The 27,464-nt window shown below is 42.4% G+C and overlaps 3 protein-coding genes, 1 long non-coding RNA gene and 1 other non-coding gene across 13 annotated transcripts; 3 read left to right on the top strand and 2 right to left on the bottom strand.

The window, feature by feature from the left end:
• Positions 1-345: 345 nt before the first annotated feature.
• LOC127589883 (uncharacterized) lies at positions 346-1,484 on the top strand. The gene is made up of 3 exons (XR_007959517.1): positions 346-606; positions 793-835; positions 1,025-1,484. It is a non-coding gene; the product is annotated as an uncharacterized LOC127589883 (long non-coding RNA).
• LOC127590567 (small nucleolar RNA SNORD49) lies at positions 878-952 on the top strand. The gene has a single exon (XR_007959692.1). It is a non-coding gene; the product is annotated as a small nucleolar RNA SNORD49 (small nucleolar RNA).
• On the bottom strand, positions 1,049-8,994 carry LOC127589839 (fas-binding factor 1 homolog). Its single transcript, XM_052049147.1, has 29 exons — positions 8,713-8,994; positions 8,588-8,618; positions 8,374-8,421; positions 8,234-8,279; positions 8,095-8,161; positions 7,646-7,775; positions 7,506-7,583; positions 7,250-7,408; positions 7,002-7,128; positions 6,688-6,821; positions 6,503-6,596; positions 5,778-6,230; positions 5,611-5,688; positions 5,447-5,514; positions 4,650-4,702; positions 4,530-4,577; positions 4,286-4,411; positions 4,112-4,212; positions 3,819-4,025; positions 3,554-3,661; positions 3,280-3,419; positions 3,087-3,205; positions 2,887-3,009; positions 2,634-2,810; positions 2,364-2,540; positions 2,063-2,200; positions 1,887-1,980; positions 1,682-1,806; positions 1,049-1,356 (listed from the first exon to the last, which is right to left on the bottom strand). Exons 1-29 carry the CDS (start codon positions 8,713-8,715, stop codon positions 1,264-1,266), a joined length of 3,345 nt encoding a protein of 1,114 aa, XP_051905107.1. The 5' UTR covers positions 8,716-8,994; the 3' UTR covers positions 1,049-1,263.
• A 4,463-nt stretch (positions 8,995-13,457) lies between these two features.
• LOC127589871 (cytoglobin-1-like) lies at positions 13,458-18,486 on the bottom strand. The gene is made up of 4 exons (XM_052049191.1): positions 18,353-18,486; positions 18,105-18,247; positions 14,782-15,013; positions 13,458-14,220 (listed from the first exon to the last, which is right to left on the bottom strand). The coding sequence occupies exons 2-4, from the start codon at positions 18,245-18,247 to the stop codon at positions 14,056-14,058; spliced, it is 540 nt and encodes a 179-aa protein (XP_051905151.1). The 5' UTR covers positions 18,353-18,486; the 3' UTR covers positions 13,458-14,055.
• A 1,446-nt stretch (positions 18,487-19,932) lies between these two features.
• On the top strand, positions 19,933-27,402 carry LOC127589853 (phosphoribosyl pyrophosphate synthase-associated protein 1). Of its 9 annotated transcripts, none has more exons than XM_052049171.1 (11): positions 19,933-20,078; positions 20,676-20,728; positions 20,803-20,869; positions 20,944-21,155; positions 21,257-21,372; positions 21,457-21,512; positions 21,962-22,107; positions 23,076-23,117; positions 24,750-24,820; positions 25,102-25,248; positions 25,464-27,402. In XM_052049171.1, the coding sequence occupies exons 4-11, from the start codon at positions 21,002-21,004 to the stop codon at positions 25,620-25,622; spliced, it is 891 nt and encodes a 296-aa protein (XP_051905131.1). In that variant the 5' UTR covers positions 19,933-20,078; positions 20,676-20,728; positions 20,803-20,869; positions 20,944-21,001; the 3' UTR covers positions 25,623-27,402. The 9 variants fall into 9 exon arrangements, with proteins under 9 accessions (XP_051905131.1, XP_051905130.1, XP_051905125.1 ...); XM_052049170.1 differs by having other exon boundaries at positions 19,934-20,078; positions 20,983-21,155; XM_052049165.1 differs by having other exon boundaries at positions 19,939-20,421; positions 20,944-21,122.
• Positions 27,403-27,464: the final 62 nt, after the last annotated feature.

The raw sequence follows: 27,464 nt of genomic DNA, 5'->3' as shown, positions 1-27,464 counted from the left end.
ACATGGACCTTTCTCGCATCAATAAATTGACGATTAATCTTTTAAGTATGTTTCAGGAAAAGGGGAAATAATTTTCCTTCAATTTAACACAGGAATTTTGCCTGGATCCTAGAACTAAATTATGCCCACGGGGAAAACATCGCATATTATTGAGGGGGTAGTAGTATAGCATTGTTTATTACTCTCGTGTAGTTGTATGCTTGTGTATAAGTGGATAATCAAAGTCAACATTACTGCATATTTTACTAAACAGGATGAACACATTTTAAAGTAACGACTTATCATAACCACACATTATAGTCACGCCCATTGTTTGTGACGTAACCGCCAAATAAAACCCGATCACGCGAGACTTCCTGTCTCTTCTTGCCTCTGTCCACTTGCGGGACGGTCGATGTGGAAGATGAATTCAGATATCAAGCGGCCCAACGTGCACCAGCTTTTGATGCATCGATGCTCAAACATGACATTGGTGAACATACACGGTCCTTCTTGAACTGAGGTTCTTTTTGATTATTTATTTGGATAATCTAGTAGTTACTTTGTAATGGGGCTAGCTTGTTAGCTCCAACGGAACCAACACGTGGCGGAGTCGCATAATCGCGGGTAAGGTCTCATGGTTGACGTTTTTTACAGTTTTAAATTGTAATCTGCTCTGTATGTGATGAGATTGGTTATCCCTGTCTGAAAACACCGTGTGGAGAACAATGGTACCTGACCAGCAGTAGACGGTTGCCTGTAGAAGCACGTTGCTGATGTTCCAACCCCAGTAACTTCTTATTCTTGTTACAGGTGCATTTGGTTTCAAATCTCCGAACGAGAGGACTTTGAAAAGGTTTGTACAACACTGTCCCATTACACTGCGTTGTGCTACAGTTTCGGTGATGATAACTTCTTGCATAGGAAGTGCCGTCCGATGCGATAACTGACGATTGCAATATTTGATCTGAGAAATGTTCCCAGGCCTGTTTTTCTTTGCATCAAAGATGGTCGCAAGAGAATGACTTGAGATTTTTCTTTTCAGGTGCAGTGAATTGCTGTCGTCAGAACATGGTTCTCTCGATGGGAAAGAATGTGCATGCGTACTTGCAGATGGACTTGGGCAGATTCAAGCCAGCGATTGATAAAAGTTATCCCTATATAAAATTTCTGCATCGGGATGAATGACCTGAGCAAAATAAGTGGCATGGAAACATAATTGTAGTTTTTTTAAATAAACAATGTTGTACAAAGATGTATAAAAGCCCCAAAAGTGAGCTTGAATCAGGAAGCTGGAGCCCAGTGTGACTTCTGATTGTATGACTTTTTCTTCAAGCTTTCAAGGAAGATTTGCTGCTCTTGCAGATAGTCGTGCTCCTGTGTGCATGAGTAATTCAGTTTAGTGCAAGTCCATATACTGAAATAAAGAGATCATTTAAAAAATAAGCATGCATGTTTTCCTGATATGACCATGAGTTGCAATAAAGCTTATAAGCGTTACAATAGTTTGGCTTTTTTTTTGTAAACTTGTCACATTTTGTGAATCTCTAGCATCACCTTTGAACTGACTTTTTTTCCCCATATTTAATTGATTGGCATGCATTTAATTAGCAAAAATATATAGTAGCATTATTTAGATACAAGCTTTTTATACTGTAAATGAACACGGATCATCCGTTAATATTCAATGATTGCTGCTCACCTTTCGAGCGTTGTACTTCCATATAGCCAGACTTGCCTGGAGTGCCACAGACTGAGAATTGGGCATTGTTTGAGTGGCATTTAAAGGTGGTGTCAACTTTGTCTCTAGTATCGCAGAACCTGAGTACACATGAGCATAAATCATGGTTATTCTTTAGTGTGTCACTGAAATTTGTGAAACTGAATACTGTATAGATTGACATCACCTGGGAGGATGGAATTGGCTTGTTTCGAAGAACCACTTGGCGGGTCTGGCCTCAGCTTCTCCGTCGTTTCCTGTGGACTAAACCTTAATCGCTCCTACAATTGAAAGTGCAAGGTTCATTACCTCAGAGTGAAAATCATTTTTACTTTCTATGTTGATATTAATCTGTTGAAATACCTGAAGGGCACGTTGTTCTAGCTGCCTCAGTCTCTCAATCTGGGAATTAATTGTTCTCAGCCTTGCCTGGTGTTGGGACTCGACACGTTTGGCTTCCTGCAATGCCTGTTCTCCTTCCTCATACTTTTCTGCTGCCAGCTGCACAAAAAATGTCAAGTAGCAGTTGTGGGGGAAAAAAAAAATCCACTAAAGTTTGGACAAACATTTTTAGGGTCCATGAGGATAAAAGTGCCTGCGCGAATACTAGCAACAAGAGTCAAGCTGAGAATTGATCTCGATCTTAATGGTGATTTGAATTGACCTTGCTGAAGGCCTCAACTTCTTGTGCTCGGATTTTGAGCCTCAGAGCAGTGCTGCTGATCCTCCCCTTTTCTTGCTCCAGTTCTCCTTTCAGTTGTTCCAGGGCCTCTCTCTCCTGTGCCACAGCCGTCTCTTTTAGTTTCAGCTCTCCGCTGCGAAGCTTCAAATCAGCCTGTTCCTGTGACACCCCCCCCCCCAAAACAAAAAAAAAAGTTGTATGCATTTGGGACTTGTAACCGAGTGGGTGTGCTGAAAACCAGTTTCATCTCACCTGTGCAAGAGTCATAATGGAGCCCTCTCTCCTCTCCAGTAACGTGCTGACATCCTGTTCGGCCCTTTCTCGACGCTGCTTTTCCTGGGTGTGAAAGATGTTCCACTCCGCAGCCAACTTTCTTCTCTCCTCTGCACACTGCTGTATTACCGACTTCTGCTCCTCCAGTAACGCACTCTATTGTGTCGCGAGAAAGGAAGAGTCATGGGGAATTAGTTTTTTTTCTCGCGGCTCCGCCTGCTCTCTACCTTACCTTGGCTCTTTCCAGCTCCTCTCTCTCCATGCTCATCTGCATAGTCAGGGACCGTCGTTCTTCCTCCAAACTCTTCATGGACGACTCAACCTTGGCTTGCTCTGTTGTTATCTTCCAACGCTCCTGAAAGATGAATCGTATTTCTAGCTTAAATTTTGGCCCACAATCGAAAAAAAAAAAGTCCATAAGTTGTCATTAACCTTCTCAATTTGTCTCTGCTGTTCATCGAGCTGAGTGTCCATCCTGGAGATGATCTCCTTAAGGTAAGCCTTCTCCTCCGCCATTATTTTCTGCTGCTGAGCCAAACGCTCCTGCATGACTGAAAGAAACAGTTCGCGATTCCACGGTAGCTCTCGAGCGACTCTTGATCACCGAGAGTGCGAAGCGCATTACTTCGAAGCTGCTCATCTCGGTGTCGCGCTCCTCGCTCCAAGCCGTGGGTTGTGTGTTCATGCCTGGTCTCAACCAAAGTGGACAGATCCCCAAGTCGAAAAGAAAACTGCTCCATCTTCTCGATGACAAGCGTGAGAGACCTGGACAAAAATGCGTAGACGTTCTTCCATCTTTACACACTCTGTTGATGTATCACATTCATGTTCATGTTGACTGGAAACGATCAAAATAAACCCATAAGCACAAACGCGTACTAAATAAATAAATAATGGACCTGGTCTCGGATGTTGCACTCGTTACCGCGTCAATCTCTTCTTCTTTCAGCCGTTTCAGCCTATTGACATGGTCTTCGTGGTCTCTCTTCATCTCTGTGATCGATTTTCTGAATGTCAACAAAAAAGAAAGGGAGGATGCATGAGTGCAATTGTTCCCATCATGCATCGCAAGCCTTTTTTATGATCATCCTCTTTTCAACATTTGAAGCAAGCCCTCAATGTGGACTTGCCAGCGAGCTCTAATTGACACACAATTAGTTTTACCGTTGCAAATCCCGCAGTCTCTCAAAATCTCGGTCTTGGTCTTGCTGGAACTGCGCCAGTTTACGCTGGTAGTGAGCCTGCAGGTCCGAGCGCTCCTTCTCAGCCGCTTGCGTTAGCGCGGCCAAGCGTTCGATTAGGTCATCGCTCTCCTGCCGCATCCGCGTCTCCCGCTGGATCGCCGATTCCTCAAGAAGCTTAATGCGAGTCCTGCAGGTGGCGCGTCGGATTGGTTTCAGTGCAACTCATCTTTGAACACATGGTAGGTGTACAGGCATTTATCTCTAAATGATTACTTGTGTGCGTTATCCATGAGTTCTATGTCCTGTTGATGCTGCTGCTGGATGCTTTCCAGCAACTTCTGGCAGTGGTCTCGCTCCAGCTGCAGAGTCTTAGCCTGGACAAGAACAGGTTGAGGTCTGATCTTAAATCACCACCCATCTTCATCAAGCAAGCAAGCAAGCACATACCTGTCCCTCCAGCTGAATGATACGCGCTTGTAAATCCTCTCCATCACCGCGGTGCTGCTCAATGAGTTTTTGCAGAGCCCCGGCATCCAAAACACCCCGCAGCCCCAATAACTGAGACTGCATCGCCTTTCAGGCAGAAGCAGGAATAATGTAAGAACAACACCGTCACGTGCATTGCATCAGTCATACCGAATGAAGAGGACTGAAATGGATCTCAAAACCGGGCTAAGTAGCACCTCCATACCTGCTGTTGTAGTAACAATTGCTGCAAGCTGTCAGCTGAAAATGGCACCTGCCGACGGGACAAAGAATTTAAATACAGCAAGCTAAATCCAAACGACACTATTCGTCATGAAAACGATACCTGTTTCTGGACAGCGGCTAATGAGTGTGGCATGAGGTTTTGCTGTGGGAGCCCTGAAAAAAAAAATAAAGCATCCATGGGAGTGACGTTATATATCCATCCATCCATTTTCCGAACCGCTTGATCCTCACTAGGGTCGCAGGGGGTCCTTGGACAGTAGGCGGGGGACACCCTGAATCAGTTGCCAGCCAATCGCAGGGCACACAGAGACGAACAACTATCACGCCCACACTCACACCTAGGGACAATTTAGAGTGTTCAATCAGCCTGCCAGGCATGTTTTTGGAATGTGGGGGTTAACCGGAGCACCCGGAGAAAACCCACGCAGGCCCGGGGAGAACATGCAAACCCCACACAGGGAGGCCGGAGCTGGAATCGAAACCGGTACCTCTGCACTGTGAAGCCGACGTGCTAACCACTGGACTACCGGGCCGCCCACGATATATATTAATAAAATAAATGCTTGGGGGCGGGTGACGACAATGAATCCCGGGTACGGGCGTGGGTAAGTTGTTCAGAGTCCAACCAAGTCAGCTCAAATATGTGTCATGTTTTATCCATTGTTAAGATGTCAACACTGCAACAAAAGGCAAGTCTGAATGGGATCAAACCTGCACAAAAAAAGATGAACCTGATGTCTATTCCGTCATATGCCCCAATGTACAAAGCCAGGACCCAAACTACATCAAGCACCTCACCGATATTTTTATGGAAGAGTCGACAAAAACATGTCATGGTACTTGAACATAGTACGTGTGGAGCAATGCAGTCATGTAAGAAAGACAAATGTAAAGTACCTTGCTTGGCTCGCTCTTCTCTTTGAAGGGAATGTAGCTCAGCAAGGCTCGGTTGTCCACGTGAGGAGCTGAAACAAATTCGACAACGTTGAAAAAAAAAATATATATATATATATATATTACTCAAGGGTGGGAAGCATTCAATCGGTTGCGTTTTTACTTACCCAGCATCCTTGGAGGATGACGATTGTTTCACAGGGATGTTGTTTCTGCCTCTGCGGGCTTGTGAAGGGGCATCCTTACTGAAAAGCAGATTATCAAACAGTTGCGTTTTGAAAAATAAGATTCAATGTATGACTACTGAGAGATTGTGTAATCTTGTGAACATTACCTAACAATTGACTCCAGATCCACTTCTTCTCCAAGTCCTAAAGATTGCTCCTGATTTAAAATGTTGGCATCAAAGTTTGATCCAGAGAAAGACTTTTTCCTACTCAGAGCTCCTGCCAACCAGTCCTCCTCCTCCTCCTCCTCCTTCTGGCTTTTGATAGCCTCGGGCTTGACCGCTCTGGTGTCAGTCAAAACGGAGACATTCACTTCCATTTTAGCAGCTGATAAATTCTGCTCACCAGACAGAGAGCGCTTTCTCTCCAATAGGGGTGAAGAAGGAGATTTTGGAGAGTCCGTGGAAGTCTTCTTCTCTTTGACGTCGTCTTCAAGGTGGCTCTGCTCATCGTTGGCTTTGAGACAGAGCCAGTCCGCTGGGTTGCGAGATCGATTCGCGATTGCGGCCGCGGGAGGCTTTTTCTCCGGGGTGGAAGCACTGACATCCTCCGTGGGGAATCTTTTTTTTATTTTTGGTAAGGCAAAAGAGGAATATTGCCAATCAACTTCTCACATATCAAAACGGTTCTCCTCAGTGAATTGAAATACCATGAATCCATTCCGGGCACCAAAAAGCGACCACTATTTTTGTGTGTTTTAGTTTTTAACACTCTTGAAAGTGTATTGCCACTACCCTTATCTTATCTTTTGTTATGGCTCGTAACTCACAACATTTATGAGATAGAGCACTGGCAATCAAGGCACAAGTGTACTCGTGGAATAAATGTCCACCTGATAGACTGCCGACGGGACTGGAGTCCTGAAGCGGTGTCTCCCAATGTGGGCTGATAGGACCCAAATGCGAGGTCATCTTCTAAAAGGGTTTCTGAAAAATGGACAGAAAGGTCTGACATTATTTTAAAAAACGACATCCAAATCACAGTGTATGACACAATTAGACAGAGTGATATCTTCACCTTTCAGAGTGAAGTTTTTCTCCCGAGACAGGGGCTGGTCCTTCTTAGCACCTGATGGCGGCCATTCCGGACGACGAGAATTACAGTTCTCCAGAATCTCATCGAGTCTGGTGCGAGCTCTCTGTGGTTGCTCACTGAGGCATTGAGATAACACATACAAAAGGATTGAGGTCATTTGTAAATACAAAAAATAAAACTGTATTACATAAGGAAGGGCGGGGGGCAAAAATCACTAAAGGAGTTTCAGCTGAAAACTATGAAAGAGGACCAATCACTACTATGTTGGAAATTATGAGGGGAGACAAAGCCGTCACCTTTGCCTGTTGGACCAAAGCACATTGTCGTTTTTCTTGGGAATTTCACAGTCCAAGCCAAGTTCATCAATCAAATCGTCTTTTTCATCATCAAATGCGAGGTTGTTGAGTTTTTTTGCTCCAGTATCTGATTTAAAAAAAAAAAAAGAAAAGAAAAAAAAACACATACAAAACAGGAGAGGAATTCATCATGTGAGGTTTACATTGAAGCATGATAAATATGAGATCCTGTAAACTTTCAGGTTTACTTGTTTCCTTTTTTGGGCCCAGAGATGCCGAATGTGAAAGTACGGATTTTTCAGGTTTGGTTGGCTGCGATTTGGATTTTGATGGCGTCTTATTTTTATGTTCCGGTAAACCATCCAGGAGGTCAACCAGGTCGTCCATATCATCCTGGTCATTAAGGTCTGCAGAAAAAAAAGACCAAGTATGGTTCGGATCTGACCACAAATGTCCGATGGCCCCTTGTGCCCACATAGAACCCAAGACGAATGGCAGACTCACCAGAGAAGCTGAATTTTTTGTTACGTGCAAAAGATGAGTTGATTTTCTTCCCTTCTATGGCAGCTTCATCTCGGTCATCTGAGTCAGTGAATATATTAGTCAACTATTTTACAGTAATAATAAGGGCACAGCGATATTACCTGCTTTGCTTGCTTTTATATCACTGGCTTGATCTGGTTCTGGCAAGAACACTTCATTCACAGATTGTTTCATTTCGACAGAAGGTGAATTCGTTGTTTTCTTTGATGCGGCATTCATATAATCTGGACCCTGTACAAAGGTGAATTCAAAATAACAGATACAACATGGAGAGTGAAATAAATTTGCACAGGTAATTATGATGTATCCCCTATTGGCCCTATTGTATTTAATTGTTATGGTTTTCTTTATTTTTCAAAACATTCCCCGGCTGAAATATACCTGCTTATTGTATTTCTCGAAAGTAGATAAAAGTAAAAATTTCTTAAAGACTTAAATCGATAATACAGTATATAGAAATGAATTGGTATAAAGGGCCAGGTTTTGGTTGGGCCACAACAGAGATCAATCCTGGTGGCCCTGTAAAGGCTCTGGATAGCTGTCAACATACCTCAGTGTTGGCTTTATCCAGATTTAAATCGTCTAGCATACTGAAGATGTTTTCAATGTCAGATGTACTGAAAAGAAAAAAAGGATTCATAGGTCAATAGTAGTATAATTATGGATTATAAGTAATTAGTCAAACAGACCTGTGTTGTAATCCACCACGTCCTGATTTCCTTCTTAGTGGGAATTCTGGTAAATAAATTGTTAAAATATTAAGAACATAGGCCTACTATAGTAATCATAACACGTTTCGTATTTTATTTTATTTTTTGCTGTCACTTACTGTCACTGTCAAATGAACTGTCGAGAAAATCTCCACCACTGAATGGGCCTTCGGAGAATTATGAAAATATCAACTTAAACATCAGGATGGAACCCTTCATTTTGTTACACTTGAGGCTCTAACTGTGTATTATATTTTGAATGTGAGGGCACGTGTTAGCTCTTCTTTACATACAGTACTGTAATTCTGTATCCCAATAACATAAGAAACTTACTTTTAGGAGACTTCCCTTTTGGCTTCGTGGCCTGAAAATAGCGTCAGAAATAAAACAAACGGACAAAGTCAACAATTCAACGACAAAAATCGCTCACGAAGACTGCAGTCAGTCATGATACGAACCATTTTGGTTTGTTTACCATTACAGGAGCGGTTAGCTGGCTACTTTAGCATCGATTTGATGGGACGTCTCGTTTCCAATAGTGATGACAAACACTCCTGTGCCCACTCGCGCTCCACCATTTAAAATGTGACGGTTAATTTAAAGAAGAGCGCAAACGTTCGCACACATATGAAAAGAATCTGAGGGTTTAGTTTTTGGACACGAGAGCCCTTCCATTGCGAGACTTAAACCGGTGTGAAGGAGGAACGTTGCCTGTTTACTTGTCCATTGGCATTGTGGGTAATGTAGTTTCCGGCGAACCGGCACCGAAGCTGTGCTCTCAAAAAACCCTATGCATGAGTGTGCGTGTGTGTGTATCATCCACACACACGCACACTCGTGTGATTTACAGATTTAAAAGAAGTCAACGTTATAACCTGTGGTTAATGTCACGTTGAAGCTTCTAAACAGCTTCACCACCAGGCGGCATCAGAATTTACAACATTAATTGAAGGAAACCGTTTCGAGAACTGATCTGAATGATTCATATTTTGCCCGTAGTTAATTCAGTAAGATTTACACTTTATGTTGCACCTTAATCAGCAAAGCGATAACCTAGAAGCAACTTCCAGTCATCAGAAATGTGTGCTCATTCCTTAAATATTTTCATTGTGTGTCCAATGAGCTTCTTGCTCAATGTCAAATTGGCTAGACTTAGTGTATAGGTGCATATTTTAGCCAACATGCAGCACAAATTGTATAATTTTGTGATCTATATATTATTCCGCAAGGAATGAAGACACGTTAAAAGCAACAACATAAAAATATCTTGAATTCTTTCAGTGTGATGTAATACAAGATGTGAGTTCACTTCTAGTTCAGCAGTAAATATCATTCCAGCAATTAAATCATCTGAATGGATGTGTCGTGATTTACTTCATGTTCCTTGGATTTTGTGCATATATTAGAAGCCTACACGAAAAGCGCTCTGCAAAACCTTTTTTTCTTTCTCCTTGTTGACCGAAACGGCCAGCAGTAATGTGATCACTTAATCATTCCAAAGAAGTGAGATTTTAATTCAATTTGAGTAATAACATGGATTAACACTTTAATTTATTACACGTCTCAGGATGATCTACAATGGACTCCAAAGCAATACTACATTCCTTCACTAATACTTCCTGAAATTTGCCTTGTTTTTGTACACTTCCTTAGTATTTTGGTATCACGCATGGAGATACTTTCCAACAGCACGCAGACGTTTGTACTTTTCTTTTTTTTATATATATCAAGCAACAGGGCAATTAACCTCTAAAGATTTTAGGGAACTGCCTATCAGGACACATCAGTTGTTGCTTTCAGAAGATTTGAGGTCGCTTAAGAGACGTTCTTTCCAATTGCACAAAAAAGACTATCGAAACTCGGCTGTCCTCATTTTTATGAAAAGCACATCTCCTGACCGAGCTTGAAGAAAGCAGGTCCACAAATCAAAGAGAATGTCTATTTCATCCATGTATTTATTTTGTTATTTACGAGGAGGCACATTACTTGTATCAGACAGAGCTCTGCCTATAAACATTTTAATGCAGTGATGCAAAGCTAAATCAAACAATTCAGGGTCATTGGTTAAATCTATCCAGCTTCAACTGGCATGAAAACAAAGAATATGTTATCTTCAAACTGGAATTCAGCCCAAATACCCTTTGCCTCGGTTCCCTGTCGCATAATGGGGAGCATGTGCAGGACAGAACCGACTCAAAGCCCCTCCCACCCCCCCCACCTTGTTGTTTCTTCACTCCTGGTCGGGATCTTAGCATGAGCTGCCATGTGCAGACCTGTTTGAATTAGCAAAGAGAGAAAACGAAAATACAGTGAAGGGATTGTTGCTAAATCTCCCCAAATCAGTCTTGAGAACAGAAGTAAACATTTGATTTGACATCAACAGATGAATACGAGGTGAGGGACCAACAGTATGCCTTTTATCTCCAAGTGTTTACATCTGGCTGTGGGCAGCATATTTGAGCAGAAATATTGAAACTGGCATTTCTTGCTCTGCAGATGGTTATCAAAACAATAATGCTGAATGTGTACAGTTTTCCCGTTGGAAGTACAGACAGCATAATAGTTAAGCGTATAAACAATATGAAAACCAGAGAGTGGTTTCGTAGGGGGGAGGTGGAGTGAATTTATACTCCGCCGACTCCCCGAAGACTCCTGTAATAGGCACCAGCATGCCCGCTTTTTGACAGCGTGACGCCAAATTGGTCAAGTACAGTCAAGTCAACAGTATTTATAGAGCACTTTCAAACAGCCATCGCTGTGTTTGGAAGTTGAACCAAACTGGCACCGGCTCAGCGTGAAAAGTCTACATGACGCTTGCATGCGTTTGTTCTGCTTCTCTCTATGGCTTGAATGAAAAGTGAAAAATTCAACCACCTTGAGGGATTAGAAAGAGTACTATAGTACTACATACATTAAAAACAAATGCTGACTGTATTAAAGTAAAGAGCAGGACAACTGGGCACACAAATTCCGTAAAATATACCAAACCTTCATTTCCGCTGACTTATTCTGTTTTGACTATCTACTCTGGTTTTGGTGCTCTGCTGCGACATGGATAATTGAGTTCTTATGAGCAAAAAGGAAGAAACAAGACATGTTGTTACTTTTAGGATCAGGAGCATGAGCATAAGCAAAAACCATGCACAACCTGCAGATGATAGATAGTCACACACCGCTGCAGGATGACATTCGACTCATAAAGCATGACTTATCTCAGGTCAGCCAATGCAGGAGTGCCCAAGCACATCCCGCAAATGTTCGCTTGGGTTAAGGTCAGGCTGGTTGGCAGGCCATTCTATTCGCTCCACTCAGAAATACGAGAGGTAATCTGTGTGTGTGTGTGTGTGTGTGTGTGTGTGTGTGTGTGTGTGTGTGTGTGTGTGTGGCCGAGTGTCATTTTGGTGGATGGAATTTGGCCGCAGATTGTGTTGAATTCTTACATTGACGGCGGGCCGAGTTATTTCCAGTAACGAATATGATGCGGGCCAGGCACCATCACGCTACAATCACCACGGCACTATCTGTCAACTTCTTGGAGTGCCGAAATCCCGAATCAGGAGTAAATGTTTACAACGCAGAATGCTGTTTGGCATAAAGGTTGAAAATTGTACATACCATGTGCACGAATTGTGCTGTTTATTTAATTTCATTTTTTTTTTGGCAGAGAGTATCGTTTACTGTAGAAGGAAAAATAAACGGGTTTTTCAATGGTACAGCAGATTTTTGGGAAATACAGTACCGGTACATACAGTATATAATTATATAATTTAAGGTTTTCTTCCATAAAAATGTTTTCATGTAAAAAAAAAAAAAACATCACGTTTTTTGAGTGCTGTAATACTTTCATCACGTCGTGTATTGCATTTCTTACAGCTGTAGATGTGGAAAGCGATGCATTTGTCATCAGTCTCCAAAGTGATGATGATGGATTGTTGTTCAGCCTCTGAATCATTTAGCGTTCGCAGAGTTGTAGCCGGTGCATAAGAGAGAGAAATGTGGGACAGGCGTCTTTGCAGACGTCCCTCTTTAATGCATCTGTGCCTCAGTAACATGCTCCACTTTCCACCCTTGACTGGAGCCTCTTGTGAACCCCTTCCCCTACCCACACCCTCACCCCCAGTCTCACAAACACTCACACACGCATGCATCGACAATAGGATCTGTTCCGGCTTATTTGACCAATTCAATCCTTTGTTTTGGATTATTGATTCATATCATGATGTCAATCAAAAAGTTACCATTTGACTTTATTTCAAGGTACACATGAAACATTTCCCTTGTTTGCCTGATGGATTCTTGATTATTCCTTACCCCGTGAGTGATACTCACCGTCATTTATGATTGTGTGCAGCTTCGTCGCTCTTCACATATGGCACCTCTTCCTCCTTCTGCCTGCATGGTAAGAATAATTACACGCAACATTAAAGGGGTGTCAACGTCCCTGACATACACTATTTCTGACGACTAAAATAAATCTTGTAGGAGGGATGGGATGAAAACATGAGTTTGGCGCCTCCACAAAAAAAAAATAATGACACAGTCATGATATCAATATTTGCCTTTTTTTGGTAACTCAACTGTATCATAAGGAAGTGACCCCTCCAAATCTCAATATTTTGGCCCAAAGATAATTTTCTGCGGGGAGAATGACGAATGACTACTACTTACGGGTTGATTTTACTGGAGAATCTATGCCGCAGGATGAGACCGATGCTGGTGAGGACCATCATTGTGGTGCACATGATCCTTTCCCAAGGATCTCCTTGCGATTAGAGCGGCGAGACCTCCGCTCCCATTGAAAGCCTCGAAATGAAAAGGCAAACGTTTGTGGTGCAACAATCAGACTATTCCAGTCTGCCTCTTGGCCGTGACTCTCGATCGTCAAGATTAGCTCAGAGGATTAGCTGGGATCAAGGAGAGGTGAGATCTGGCTGGCATGACGAGCAGGCAAACAGAGCCTGCTGTGGGGCTCCGTTCCAAAAACAACCATCATGAGTCGTTGTCAGAACGTCAGCTGACCGCTTAGCACGTACGCCTCACATTTCTGCGCTGCGGGGTTTGAATCTCAGCTCTGGATTCCGACGATGGATGTGTTTATTCTTGAGACTCAACGTGTGTTGGGTTTTCTCCAAATATTCCGGCTTCCTCTCACATTACATAAACATGCATGAACAAATGCAGGAACAACAGCCGCACACCAGTATCGCATGTCATCGACTCACAAGGCCTTGACATGTTTTTATTTGAAAACATTGGTAAATATGGATCCAAAGGTGCGTCATGATGAGAAAATCTACTGTCGTTACTGTTAAAAATGTAAAAATGTCATTCTCTGTAACTCGCGCGGTGTCCAATAGGGAAGAAGCATCGTGGAAAATTTACATGACCGTTTTCAGGTTTGTACTCTACACATTCATGACAAGGCACGTTCCGTGTGTCAAATGTGCCCTCTTGTCCTTTGTTACACTTTCCGAACTTCCACTCTCTACCTGGGTTGCCACCCAAAAATTGAGATTCCAGTTTCTTTGACGACTTCTAGTCTAATCCAGACTCATGAACACAGCAACAGCATAGCAGCGAAAGATAACAGAATTGCTTGATATCGGTTTAGCTCACGTGCGCGCCCTATGCAGCGTATCCTAAGTACTAAATTCCATAGCTGCCCATAGACAAAATGACACGGTATTTCTGAGATACAGGTTCTGTGAAGATACATCGTTTCAAAGCTAAGACGGTCGTCTGTGAGGACACACGGTCAGAGGTCTAGAGATGCGCACCGTTCGACAAACCCGCTTCAACCTTCACCCGGTTGAGCCGGAGAGCGTCGTCCAACCCACTTCCTTGTAGGTGGTTGTGATACTGGTGTAGATTGTAGCCAAGAGTTTCGTCCAGGCTCCCGCCACCTCTGCTGTCATTACGTCTGAGTACTCCTCCGCCAAAACTTCCAGGATAACGCCACTGAGGAACTGACAGGCACACGAATGGGGCAGATAAGATGCAAAATGTCGAGTTCGTGCATACTCTTCAAATCCATTCATTTCTGGTGCAAGATATTTCTGGTACTGTCCGTTACACCAAAGAAAAGATTTCCATCCATAGAACCTACAAAACCAAAGAATGCGGTGAGTTTAACGCAATTTTTCTGGGACAATCAGCCTCAGGGGTTGCACCCAAAAAATTGTATTCAATGTCATGCAAGACATCGGCAAATCTTGTGAGATTTTGGCTTTATGGGCCACTGCATTGGCTTTGTTTTTCAGTTTACTTTTTCTTTGGCTTTTAATGATTATTTATTGATTGATTGATTTATTGGGTGGGGTTATGCTACCAAAAAAAGGCCACATGCAATGGCAACGAGCAAATATTGTGTACGCTCCCGCCGATAGTGTAATTGAAATTTAGCTTAGCGGATTGTCACAATGACAATTGTATTTTGAAGGCTAATTTGCACCAATGGTTCTTAAGTAGGTCTATTTGTATTTTTTAATTCATGTCTCTTTATGTTTTTTTATCTCCACCAACATTACCTTGAAGTAGACAGGCTCCACTTTGTGTCGAAGCGCATGCGCTTTGCCAAGTAGCTTCAGCACTGAGGCCAGCTTGTCCGGTTTCTCCAGGTTCTCCACCAGTGTATTGATACTGTTCATGACCCTGCGGGCGTGGTTCCTCAGCTGGGCGCTCTTTGCCAGTTCCTCCGGTTCCGTCATGTTCTTAAACTTGCTGAAGTATTGCTTGGATGAGGGGTAGCTAACAAACAGCCTGTCCGGAAGATGAGAGAGAAAGTTGTATCTCGATATTTATTGTTCAAATGTTCATAAACAAGGTGTGTCAAGATTGGCCAGAAACCGGGTTTTCACAATACGGGTATTTACATTTTAAAAAATATCACAAACAGAATTTGATTGCGGATGAAAGGGATTTGATTTCTCAACCAAGTTTTGGCTTTGGAATGTGAATACCGAATACGTCCCACTGCATGAACGTAATAGTAACTGATGAAAATGGTACTGCACATATGTGTACATATGTAATAAGTACTTGACTCGTGGGTGAGTCATTAGTACATCTGCATCACATTTCTATGGCGCAGAGCTGGGATTTCATCTCCGGCCTTCCTCTGTCGAGTTTGCATATGTCCCACGTAATTGCACAGGTTTTCTCCGGGTACTCTGGCTTTCTTCCACAATCCAAAATATGTGTGTTCGGTTTACAGAGATTTTAAAATCGCCTATATGTGATAGCGCTATATAAATCAGCATGTATTGTATTGTATTGTATTGTATTGTATTGTATTGTATTGTATTGTATTGTATTGTATTGTATTGTAACCTGAGACTGGCTGCACCCTGACCCCTGTCCAAAGTCAGCTGGAATAGGCTCTATGTCGCCTTCTTGACAAGCAGGATCGAAAATAGATAGTTGGGCTTTTAGCTATTAACTGCGATTCAAAATACAACCCGCCGTTATGTTTGAAATAAAGTTGTCATATATCAATATGTGATTTTTAAAATTCAGATTTCTGCTGGTACTGATATGTACGCAAATAAAAAATAGTTCCACGTGTTCCCTATATTTTGACAAAATAACAATGTTTTTTTTTTAAACCACGACTATGCCCTGAGGCACATGGAGGAGCTTTAAAAACTCACCCCCCTCCCATGGTTAAGGGCCGAGGCCAAGAGCACCTGGTAATGTAATCCTGATGTTCTGTTTCCTTTCTTTTCCCAAACAACTGCTAATTAACTTTTAAACCGAGAGCTGCCTTTTAAGACATTGCATTTGTGAACTGAAATTCCTGAAAATAGGATGGAGGATGGATGTTCAGCTCAATGTAGATGGAGGGCCTCTGTAAGTATTCCAATTGGATTCTTACAAGCTAATGAGGGACCACGATGTTTAATCTTTCGCGCATGGAATTGAACCACCTGTGGTTGCATATAAATAGCCTCATTAGTATATTAAACGACCATTGGAGCCTTAATCCTTCGTTATCTATTCTCCAAGATGAACCCAGGTTCCGAACCCGAAAAAAGTTTTTAATTTCACAGACTGTGTGTAACTGGCGCCAAGACTGAGTTGTTGGTTGCCATGACAACAAAAAAATAATTTTATTTTAGGCTTGTTGTTTTGCTAAAGTATGTCATATTTCTATGTGAACTTTCATATTTGTTTTTTTCTTAAATCCTCTGAATATGTTATTCGGAATGTTTGTTAAAAATCACTTCCGGGTCAAGTGCCGTGTATAGCGAGGAATGAGAGAAAGATCGAGAAGACAACGGGAGACAGAGAGTCAGAGAACTACGATACCGTGTGATCTACGTGATTTATAGTAACTTGATCTACTTTCGGTTTACCAAGGTGCACACGGTATGTCATTTTGTGTTATTTATTTAATGTCCTGTTCAAGATATTATAATTTTGATTGTTGTTCGAAATGTGTTTTAGTTTTCACGGTGTTCCATGATTAAACGTTTTGGACATCAGTACGAGGCGTCATCCTTGACCGGGGTAGATACACTGTGTCAAAGTCAGATAATATCCGCAACCCGTAAGAGGCCACGGGCAGTTTAAAAGCTTAAAAGTATACTCAGAACTTTGATGGAAAGGACTGTCGGCACCGAGCGGGAAAATTACAATGGCCCCGCTTATCGATGAAGATTCATTCTTCAAATTCCGGGTCGCGGGAAGGAATGTGCGGTCGATGTGGAAAAACATACTTGAAATCAAAGCTGGACAGTATCTACATGGGACACCCCATACAAAATCCGGTCCTAATAGATATGTAAAATACTATTTTAGTTGACACTTTTTCGGCAAGCATTTATTTGAAGGTTTAAAATTATTATGAGCGAATTTCTTTCCCAGTTTTGTCCTTCTTGATGTTGTTAACAAAATATAAATGTGGAGCAGTTGTCCACCACTGCCAAAGTTCACTCTTTCAACCCCGTTACCCGTCATCTGTAAGCAATTAATAGATGACTCAGAGGAGTTATATGCTCTGCATTCAATCGGAGGTTCCTTTACACATTCAGCTCATAGGCATATATAAAGATACGGAGGGTCATGCAATGAATTATGAACCCCCTCCCAAAAAAAATGTTGATAAACCTGCGGTTGCTCGTTCTTTCTGTTTACTCATTGAAGAGACAACAACCACAGCTGTGAAGCCTTCAAGAATAAACCATAACAGACGGCGTGATCCACCGCACTTGGATGAAACGGATGTTTATATGACGGCTTAACAAAATTCAAAAATGCTGTATGCAAAAAGGGGAAAAAAACAGTCTCAAGTCATCCCCCCCCCCCCCAAAAAAAAGCTGTCTTGAAGGTCTAATTGCTTGTGATATATTCTAGCCAACGTTGGATGGTTGGATCAAAACATGACCCGCATCAAGGGAGGGAGCCCTTTGAGAGCCAAGGGTGTCTGATTGACGGATTATTGTTTATCCTGTTTGCCTCTACACTTTGATGAATGGGATTATGGACAAGGAGGAAAGTGAGATGATTATATACAAAATCATGACTGGCTACGCTCCTTTACACGTCATATAACAGGTCCGAAAAGATCACCTCAGGACATGTGCCACATATACATATACATATACACACACATATATATATATATATATACCTGTATATTCTGCAACAGATAAGCATCAATATGACTTGACATTCTAGGCAAAAAGATCTGATCATTACGGAACTAACTGATGATGCGGCGCTGTAGAGAATGAAATGTATGTGCAGTAAATAAAAATTAAAAAACGTGGTCATCTGTGCTTTCTGTAGTGTCTTGAAAATCAAATAAGAAACAGTCAGTGAAAAATTGCTGTCCACTACCGATAAATACCTGATAAGTATGGCCACTCCAACATCATCGCAATTCTGGTAGACTTTTGCCCAGGAGTCCTGGATGTTCACCTTATCCTTGTCAGTCAGCGGGCTTGGTCTCTCCAGGTGGTCCACCTCTCCCTCTCCCTGCATCCTCTCCATCTAGGAACACAGCTGATCAGTGCTTAACACATGCCGGAGGCAGAGGAACGATCTCCCCCCCCCCCCCCTCACCTTCAAAATGAATAATAAAAAGTCAAGTCCGACCTTTTTTCTCGTCTTGGCTCTTTCCCGGTGATGGGCGAGAGGGGGAGAAAGCTGCTTCCCTTTCCGTCTTCGCCCAATGAGACTCGTTGCTCCCCAGCCCTGAATCTCTGCGGAGCGATAGTGTGAGTGAAGAACAGGCTGGAAAAAACACAAGAAACACACGCAGCGAATGAGGAGGAGCTTCTGTACTCCCTTTCACACACACACACACACACACACACACACCCTCTCCTCCTGCTCCCCTTTCCACCACACTTTTTTTAAATGCTGTTTGATGAAAACATGATGAGATAGAAGTTTGAAAAAAAAATAATCCGCGGTCAGGGATACAATGTGAGATTAAGACCTAAAAAATAAAAATAAATAAAAATAAAGACACACACTTCCACGATTCCCACTCTTAACTGTTCAAGAGATTAACCTCGAATCATTTTCAATTGCACAAAAAGCATGACCAACATAAAGGCAAAAGCACACCAATGGGTGTAAATTAAACAGAATGACGTCAATCAGAAATAGGACAGATTCTCATTCATTTTGATTTGCGTCACAGCATGGTCCCAAACCCCAAAACACCCCCCCCCTACCCCATACACACACACACACACACACACACAGGACGCACTCTTTGAAATGTATACTATTCACCCTTGCTGTGAGCCTGTGACAAAGGGTCTCCAAGGAAATACTACATCTTGGGTTTGTTGGCACAGCTGAGAACGGGCTCAGATTTCAATGCCAGTCAGGCAAGGAACAGCAATCACTCAACAATTAGTCCAGGGCCACCTGTTGAGAGAAAAAAATGTCACTATTCATAGCCGATATTGGTGAGCTCCAATGTGTATACAGAAGGTGTGAAAAATGTACAGATGCAGGTTAAACGTTGACAGGCGTGTCATTAATGATCCAACTGGTGAGAGAAAAGAAAAGGCAACAACACAATGTTGTATGCACTTGCCACTGCCATCCCGTGTTGTCATTGTTTGCACGTCAAACCAGCATTCTTTGTGGATAATACCAATGTATTGTGCTGTACCTCAACGTAGCTTGTAAGAGTCATCGGGTTTCAGATGATTGATTGCTCACAAACTCGGATCAGGTCGACTTCAATTGAGAATTGAATATTTAACATCCAATAATGTCAATAGCTATTGGTATCTAAATGCTTGAGTTTACACATGAAAGGGTGGCAGTCGGGGACGGCACCAGGATTTTTTTCTCTCCCTAGACTGATAAATAGGGCGGCTGAGATAATTATTAATGAATATATATTTTGCCTATGAAATAAAAAGCTGGAGGGCTTAACTGGGGCTATAAAGATTTCTGACAGGGCTAAAGTACCAGACCCGGTGCAGCGCTTACACAACCCAGCGATAAATCATGGTCTACTTTTTTTTTAAAGCTCATTTTTGACGAATACTTATGTCTCCCACATCACTGTAATAATATGGCACTTGGAGAGCCTCGGTTAACGAGGTTGTATGTGGGAGAACAAGTTAAGTTAGATAAGTTAGAAGAGTACAACTTCCAGAAACAAAACCCAAAGGAATCAAAGGCTGAACCGGCTGCTCTCACCAAAACGTTTTCTTGGAGCCAAACGGTGACACACGAACACTCAGGCTGCAGCAGGAGCGACGCGATTCGCAATGTTTGTCCAAAAGAAGCTTCCGTATTAACAAATATCGGATGATGCTTGGACCAGCGGCACGGTACCTGAACTAGTCAGGTATCACGCAGTCGTTTGATCACCGCAACACGTTCTAGAAAATTGCAAGTGGCGCATCATATTTCCGTGCTACACTTTTCTGACGTGAAAAAAAAACATTTTAAAGTTGGGAGTTTCGATTGGCGCGGTTTAAGTGAGCGGCTAGCGCGGCAGCTAACGCTAACGTCACAAGAACGAAACTGCGCCCCCAAAAAGCTGTTTTCACCCAAAATCCTGTGTCGAGGCTCGTTCGTGGACCAAATAACATCAGCAACAACACAATGAACATCGCCAAAAGTGGCTATCGCGTGTTCTCGGCAAATTCCTCCGTCGCATGCACGGAGCTGGCGAAGAAGATAACCGAGTAAGAATCTTGTCATAGATCATCAGCTCATGACTAGATCTTGCATGCCAAACAGAACATTCCAAATAACGCGATTGATTTCATTTTATGTTAATCTGTTAAAACTGTCTTTTGACGAGTTATTCACAACGAATGAATGCTTGCACTGATGGCCAATCAGGCCATGAAGTTCTTATGACATTTTGAAAGATCGCTTGTCCGTTTGTGCGACACAAACGGAAGATTATTTTAAATGTTGTGCTTTTGCTCTTCAGGCGACTTGGAGTTGAATTGGGAAAATCTGTTGTCTTTCAAGAGTCTAATAGTGGTAAGAGAAACTCTTGAAATGCTAAGTCAGCATACGTGAATGCGAAGGGACTGAAGTACTGTGTCTTTATGCAGAGACAAGAGTGGATGTAAAAGAATCTGTTCGTGGGCAAACTATCTTCATCATTCAGACCATACCAAGGTGAGTGGAGGGGCTCGAGACATCTGCACACTACAGCTGTGATTTAATAATTCATATTCTATTTGCGGTTGTAGTTCCAGTGATTTGTCACCTTGTCACTTTACTCCAAGCAGAGATGTCAACACGGCAATCATGGAGCTGCTGGTTATGGCCTATGCGCTCAAGACCTCTTGTGCAAAGAACATTATTGGGGTTATTCCGTACTTCCCTTACAGCAAACAGTGCAAGATGAGGAAAAGGGGCTCCATAGTATGTAAGCTGTTAGCTTCCATGTTGGCAAAAGCGGGTAAAGAGCTTCTCTGTTATCTTATTCATTTATACATATACATACCCTTATTTCCTGTTTGCATTAAAAAACTAAATCTCATCGATGTGTCTTCTATGAAGGCCTGACACACATTATCACCATGGACTTACATCAGAAAGAGATCCAGGGTTTCTTTTCTTTTCCGGTGGACAATTTGCGGGCCTCCCCATTCTTGATCCAGTATATCCAAGAGGAGGTAATAATTCCCCGCAATGAATTGAATAACGCATCTCTTTAAATCTGTGATGAGGGTTTTTATTTCTTTCTCTTTTGCCTACAGATTCCGGATTACAGGAATGCCATCATTGTGGCCAAATCCCCAGCAGCAGCCAAGAGGTAAATGCATAGAAAAACACTCGCACAGATCCTGTGATCAATGATGTTGATCACAAAATATGTCACAAAAATATACTTAGCCTTGGTATTGGCATCTGGGGAAATCTGATTGATGTAAGTCAATAATTGCCCACAATAAATATTAAATGATAATAAATAAAATGTCAATTCTATTCAAATTTATTTTTATGCGCTAGCATAGTCAAGTGCACAAATGCAGAGCACATCTGGAAAACGTCAGCCATTTTCTGCGTCTTGCTAGCTGCTAGCTTGTTTCTTAAAAGCTGTGTGTGTGTGTGTGCAGTGACTTTTGGGACAACCAACATAGTACAGCAATGCTCCTGATGAAACAATAAAATACGTAAATAAAAGACGGTCTGCCCGTCTACCGATGAAGACATGCAACGTATTATGTGGAGGGTGCAATGTTTTGTCATTGATTCTCGTAGAGCTCAGTCCTATGCGGAACGCTTGCGCTTGGGTCTGGCTGTGATTCACGGCGAGGCTCAGTGTTCCGAGTCGGACATGGCAGACGGAAGGCATTCACCGCCATGTGTGCGCAACACCACAGGACACACAGGATTGGAGCTGCCTTGTAAGCGAGACGTTTTTTTTTTGTTTTTTTTAAATTGATGACTTCAATTGTGTTTTCTAGTGTGATTTTCTGCTGTGACTTTGTAGGTACGATGAACCCCAAAGCAGCACATATTATTTTCTTTTTACGACTGGAACTCCGATCATACTGACTGACATTCCTCCCAGCCTTTTGTTCATTTGCCACACTTGAAGCAAGCGAACGAGAGATTTTAGGCTGTTTTTCACTCGTGCCCTCATTCGTACGTGAAGAAATAGGACTCGTTGCTTATCATATCGTAACCTCCACCTACCTCCAAAACAACCTACCGGTACATTGAATGAGTTGTTGCCCCCTTTGAACTGTTTGCGCTTGTTAACTAATTATATAAATGCTTTTGCACAGGGCACGAATGCTCGATTTTACCACGTTCCATGAATTATGCGTTGCGAACACTTTGATACCGGCGTCCGAGCATTCGGGCATCGAAGTCGATCCCAATACGCTTTTACCGCATGTGAGACAAGTTTGATTTGTATATTGTGTTGCATGGACTATAAATTGACATCTGTGGGTTTTCATCTTTTTTTATTCATAGTTTATCATTTCCCAGCATATTCATTTATATCAGTAAGGATCAGCCGCACATCCGATTCTTTCCCAAATAAATTAGAACGGTTGTGTCATTGGCAAATGACTCCCAAAAAAAAAAAGCTCACAGCTACAACGTCCCCTTTTATTGAGCGGAAATAGCTTTTTTTTTTTTAACCTATGTTTTTATTCTTAACCTTGACTCTAAAAATCCTCCCCTGGAGCAGTCATTGTCAAATTCCATCCTTATCCTCACGTCGATATGTATCTCTCGACGCGACAGATCCAAAGCATTGAGGGAATGAGCCGCAAGAGGATTTTCCAGGTCTTGGCATCATGTGTTTGTGTACTTTGTGTGTGCATTTGTGTTTAACGTGGTGTTTATTTGTTGGCGATAGCAGGCAAACAACAAGCTCCGTTCCCTGGCATAGAGCTTCCAAGTACGAGCGTAAAACCCTACCCTCCATCTAACTACCAAATGGTTCCTCTTCAAATGGTTCCTCGGTTGTTCGTGCATGTGCTGGCAAAAGGGTTTGTGACGCATCCTGGGAAAATAGTCTGGATTGACGAAGGGCAACCGGTGCAAAGACGTTCAAAGTTTACGACAAGCGGGAAAAGAAAACACTCCTTGCCTTGGACTCTGGCACAATTGTGCTCGTTCAAAATGATTGCACCCCGCCTCAGATTCCAGACAGTTAGTTCTACAAGATGGCCCAAACCTCCTTTGTTTTGAAGTGTTCTGATTTACCCCCCCCCCCCCCCCCCCCCCCTGCCCCCTCCAAAAAAAAAAAGAAAATCAAACCAGAACCACGTCAAGCATCTTTTATTCTTCACTTCAATACCTGGACTCATCTTGTACAATCGGCACATGTTGCATCTTTGTTCAACCCGCTCCTTTGCGAAAACCCAATTAACATTTGTCGCACTTCTCGACCGCATGTGACGAGACCAATGAAGCATGCTTTCCTAACGGAAAATTATTTACCTGAGGGAAGAGGAAACGTGACGAACGATTACATTTAAGCATTCACTTAATATCCCCAAACTCAGTTTTTTTTACCCGTTTTATCATCAACCTTTTCATTTGTTTTTTGTTTTTTTTTTCCATATGTTGACAAAAGTGCAGCTTTACCCTTTCAAGTAGATCGGCCTCCTCATGATTCAAAGCGTCTCGGCACGTCGTATAGAACTTGACAAAAGTGCGTTGAGCGCAAGCGTGGCTCTCATTGGTTTGACTTCAAAGCGTTGACGTTGACTGACTGATGCTGTGCGCCTCGCGGTATTCAGTCGTGTCGCACAAGGCATGCGCCTCTTCTCTCTTCTCCCTGAGACTTTTCCTCCTAGAACATGCTTGGTTGGCTGATTGTCTCCTTCAACCCTTCGAATTAACTCAAAGCATTTACATGGTCAGCAATTTTCACAATGCAGCCCAATTTCAACCACCAAAGACAATTGGCTGTGTTGTAATCACTCCCAACGCAACGCCGGCCTTGCTCAGATCTCCCGTGCTTGGCAGGCGAGAGGCGCATTGTGGTTATTGTGGCGCATGTATGCAAATATTTGCTGGCAGCAGTTACGTTGGACTGACGATTGACCCGAAAGATTGGCAACCGTGATTGAAGAAACCCTCAGCGGTGGTTGCCATCCTCTGTTGTCCACTGTCAACTGAAGTTTCTCTGGTGCATAACTTTTGTTCCTATGCACACTGCTGGGCGGTTGACGCGCTGCCTTCCGATTGGGTATCCTGGGCAGAAAAGCTTTCTTTGCATGGCGCATGTGCTGCATATTCTGGCGTTTCAAATCAACCTCTTATAGGTGGGGTAGAATGGGGGGAAGAATTCTGAGAAGTAACATTCTCTTGCCAATTTCCAGTCAAGACAGCTTTCGGTTTTCAACATTTACTGCGAGGAAGGAATTTGGCAGACTACTTTTCCTCCAAAAACAAACCCTAAAAAAAAAAAAAGAACCACCATTTTCTCGACCCATTTTACCCAATCTACTGAGAATGACTTGTGGTCAGGCGGGCTGTGGAGTCGGCAGTGCCGCTAACGCAAACTCATTTCTCTTTTCAGTAATGATGGCCAAGGAGAAACCTCCCATAACTGTCGTTGGGGATGTGGGGGGAAGAATTGCCATCATCGTGGTAAGAGGTTGCAACAGTGTATCACCCCCCCCCCCCGCCCCCCTGTATTGTTGATTGTATCCCACCATGGGTTACATTCAACTGCCTGCCTTCATTTTTGACGATCGTGATTTGATTTTTGTGTTCACGTATGTTCAAGGTAATGTACTTTAGAGTCCGCTCGATGTTCGCGCCACACATTGCCAGAAACTTTTAGTAGTTTTGTTTTTATGGTTGTGGTGGGTGTCTTTCAGCCTCAAGCCCCCCCCCGCTAATCGTTAACCGCTGTGCTTGCTTCCCAGGACGACATCATAGACGATGTCGGAGACTTTGTTGCGGCCGCTGAGATCTTGAAAGAGAGAGGCGCGTACAAAATTTATATCATGGCCACACATGGATTACTCTCCGCCGATGCTCCGCGTCTCATCGAGGAGTCGACCATTGATGAGGTGAGGACAAGTGAATTGTTTATTAACTTTCCAATGTTACCTTTAAGTTGAGGTTTTCTGAGGCACTCCGTTTTGTTTTCCATTCATTTTTTTTAATGTAGCGTTTTCCTAATCTGTAGGCAACAGAGACGACTGTCAACCGAGTAGAACTTGCAAATTTAGGTTTGTGTAAGCATTTCATTGGAAGTAAGGATTTTTATTTGATGTATTTTGAGGTGGTGGTGACCAATACAGTCCCGCATGAAGTGCAGAAGCTCCAGTGTCCAAAAATCAAGACGGTGGACGTCAGTATGATCCTGGCTGAGGCCATCCGCCGTATCCACAATGGAGAGTCCATGGCTTACTTGTTTCGCAACATTGCTGTGGACGACTAGAGGGTAAACCAGAGAGGTGGCTCTGGCGGTGACTGAAGGGAGATGCACTTCTTTGGGCTTTCCTGCTCCTTCAACGACACTACTGTGATGATTTAAAATAAAATAAAAGTATATGCGTCACATATCTAAGTCAAGGGTTTTTCCCTGTACTTTAACTTAAAAAAAATCAATTAAATGCAATAGTTTAAAAAACGGTTTACGGCATTTAACTATTTTATTTATAATCATGCTGAAATTAAGATGAAGTACACAGTGCATTTTGAAGTCCCGACTTTCTGGAATTATTATTTCCATAACCCAAGATGATTTATCGTTGCCTGAAAAACAAACGAACAAAACTAGTAAGGTACTAAATATTCAATGACTAAGAAGTAGCAAAACACGTCTCCTTGCTTTTAATGAGTCTGCAGCTCTCTTGTTGCCCTTTCTGGTCCGAGCTGCGTTGCACTTTGATCAGCTTGCATTTACGACGGGGTATGTGGTTTTCAGCCACTCCCACCTCGTTGCGACCAATTTTTTTTCTTTTTTTTGCACCATAGTATACTTTTGTCACATGGGTTATGTTGCGTAACTAGAAGGAACTGCGCTGTTTACACTGCAAACATCATTGAACTGTTGCAGGGAAAAATCACTCTTACCCCATTAGATGAATTTGTTGGTATTGATATAGCTTTTGAGTCGCTGATAGTGCTGTGGTACACTTGTCTGACTTGTGTGCGGGCAGCGCGGGATAGGTTCCCACTTGGTGGCGGTTTGAATAGTTATTCATATCTAACAAATTCAATTCATGTGCTTTAAAACAACTGTGATAACATAATTCACATTACTATTACTAAACTATTATTGTTAGCAGCGACACGGTGTTGAACAGTCTTCATTTACGTTGTTGGTCTGTGGTACTACCGCGTCATGTCTGCTGCTCTGTTCAGTTAGCCATTTAGCTTAGCTTTACTTTCCAAACAGTTTTTTCACCAGTGTGTGCTGTTTGCGGTCATGTAATCCCTTTTTTTTAGTCAGCGTTTTAAGTGTTGGTCCTTAGCTCAATAATGAAGTTGAAACACTTTTAACTCCATGACCTTGTCAAAACTTACTTTTAATAAATCCCACTCTCCCCCAAATTTCCACTCTCAAACATGCTAGCTAGCAATATGCTATGACTGTTGGCAGACACCCTGTCTGTGTATAGTCTTAAACAAGCAAAAAAAAAACCTAAACATTTATTTAAGCTAGCATATTAAGAGGCAAAAACTAAACTTGTACATTTCCATCGGCATTTTGTGAGCCTTGGACCAAAATTCACGTGATTTTTAGACTCCACCAAAATGAAAACTGACAACCACTGGGTGCCTGGATTAGATGATGACAAGATTTATGGTATTTAGAAAAAAAAAAGAGGTAGAATGGCAACAACATGCAAATATGTAATTACAGTCTTAGTGGACGCGTAAATGTTTCCCATTGACCTATGTATGTTTTGAACACGTGCACCTTTTGATCATTAGAAATGATGTCTGTATCTTAACATAGCTCTCTGCTCAGGGACATATACTTTATGAGCCAATGCAAACTACTCTGTCATTGTTGTTGATGTCGGGGTGCTTGCTTTCTGCCATTTGTTGTGTAGCTTTCAATGCATTTTTTTTCTCATCAACAATACTGTAAAGGCATATGCTGATTCGCAAGCAGGAAGTTGCTGTAATTTAATGGTCTTCCCGTTTTTCGCTCTCCGCTTCCCACATGAATGTTTGTCATTGTCTGTTAAATAAAAGAAACGATTTGCCATACGTGCCAGTGCCTTCTTTATCCAAGACTAATGTTGATGTGAATGCAAGAGAAATGACG

The sequence above is a fragment of the Hippocampus zosterae genome, chromosome 17, assembly GCF_025434085.1.
Source record: "Hippocampus zosterae strain Florida chromosome 17, ASM2543408v3, whole genome shotgun sequence".
NCBI classification, from domain to species: Eukaryota; Metazoa; Chordata; class Actinopteri; order Syngnathiformes; family Syngnathidae; genus Hippocampus; species Hippocampus zosterae.
This window is presented reverse-complemented; position numbering and strand designations above follow the sequence as displayed.

Bases quoted from the DNA above. Each gene is read 5' to 3' on its own strand.
- LOC127589839 (XM_052049147.1), bottom strand. The intron at 6,597-6,687 runs GTGAAGATATCA...TCCATTTTTCAG, and splicing joins GAAAAACTTCACTCTGAAAG to AAACCCTTTTAGAAGATGAC. The intron at 2,201-2,363 runs GTCAATTCAAAT...TTTTTTGTGCAG, and splicing joins AAGTTGAGGCCTTCAGCAAG to CTGGCAGCAGAAAAGTATGA.
- LOC127589871 (XM_052049191.1), bottom strand. From the start codon at position 18,247: ATGGAGAGGATGCAGGGAGAGGGAGAGGTGGACCACCTGGAGAGACCA. The intron at 15,014-18,104 runs GTATTTATCGGT...TCTTCCGGACAG, and splicing joins GGAGTGGCCATACTTATCAG to GCTGTTTGTTAGCTACCCCT. The intron at 14,221-14,781 runs GTAATGTTGGTG...TGTGCCTGTCAG, and splicing joins TGGAGCCTGTCTACTTCAAG to TTCCTCAGTGGCGTTATCCT.
- LOC127589853 (XM_052049163.1), top strand. From the start codon at position 20,339: ATGAACATCGCCAAAAGTGGCTATCGCGTGTTCTCGGCAAATTCCTCC. The intron at 20,422-20,675 runs GTAAGAATCTTG...TTTGCTCTTCAG, and splicing joins CTGGCGAAGAAGATAACCGA to GCGACTTGGAGTTGAATTGG. The intron at 21,156-21,256 runs GTAAAGAGCTTC...TCTTCTATGAAG, and splicing joins TTCCATGTTGGCAAAAGCGG to GCCTGACACACATTATCACC.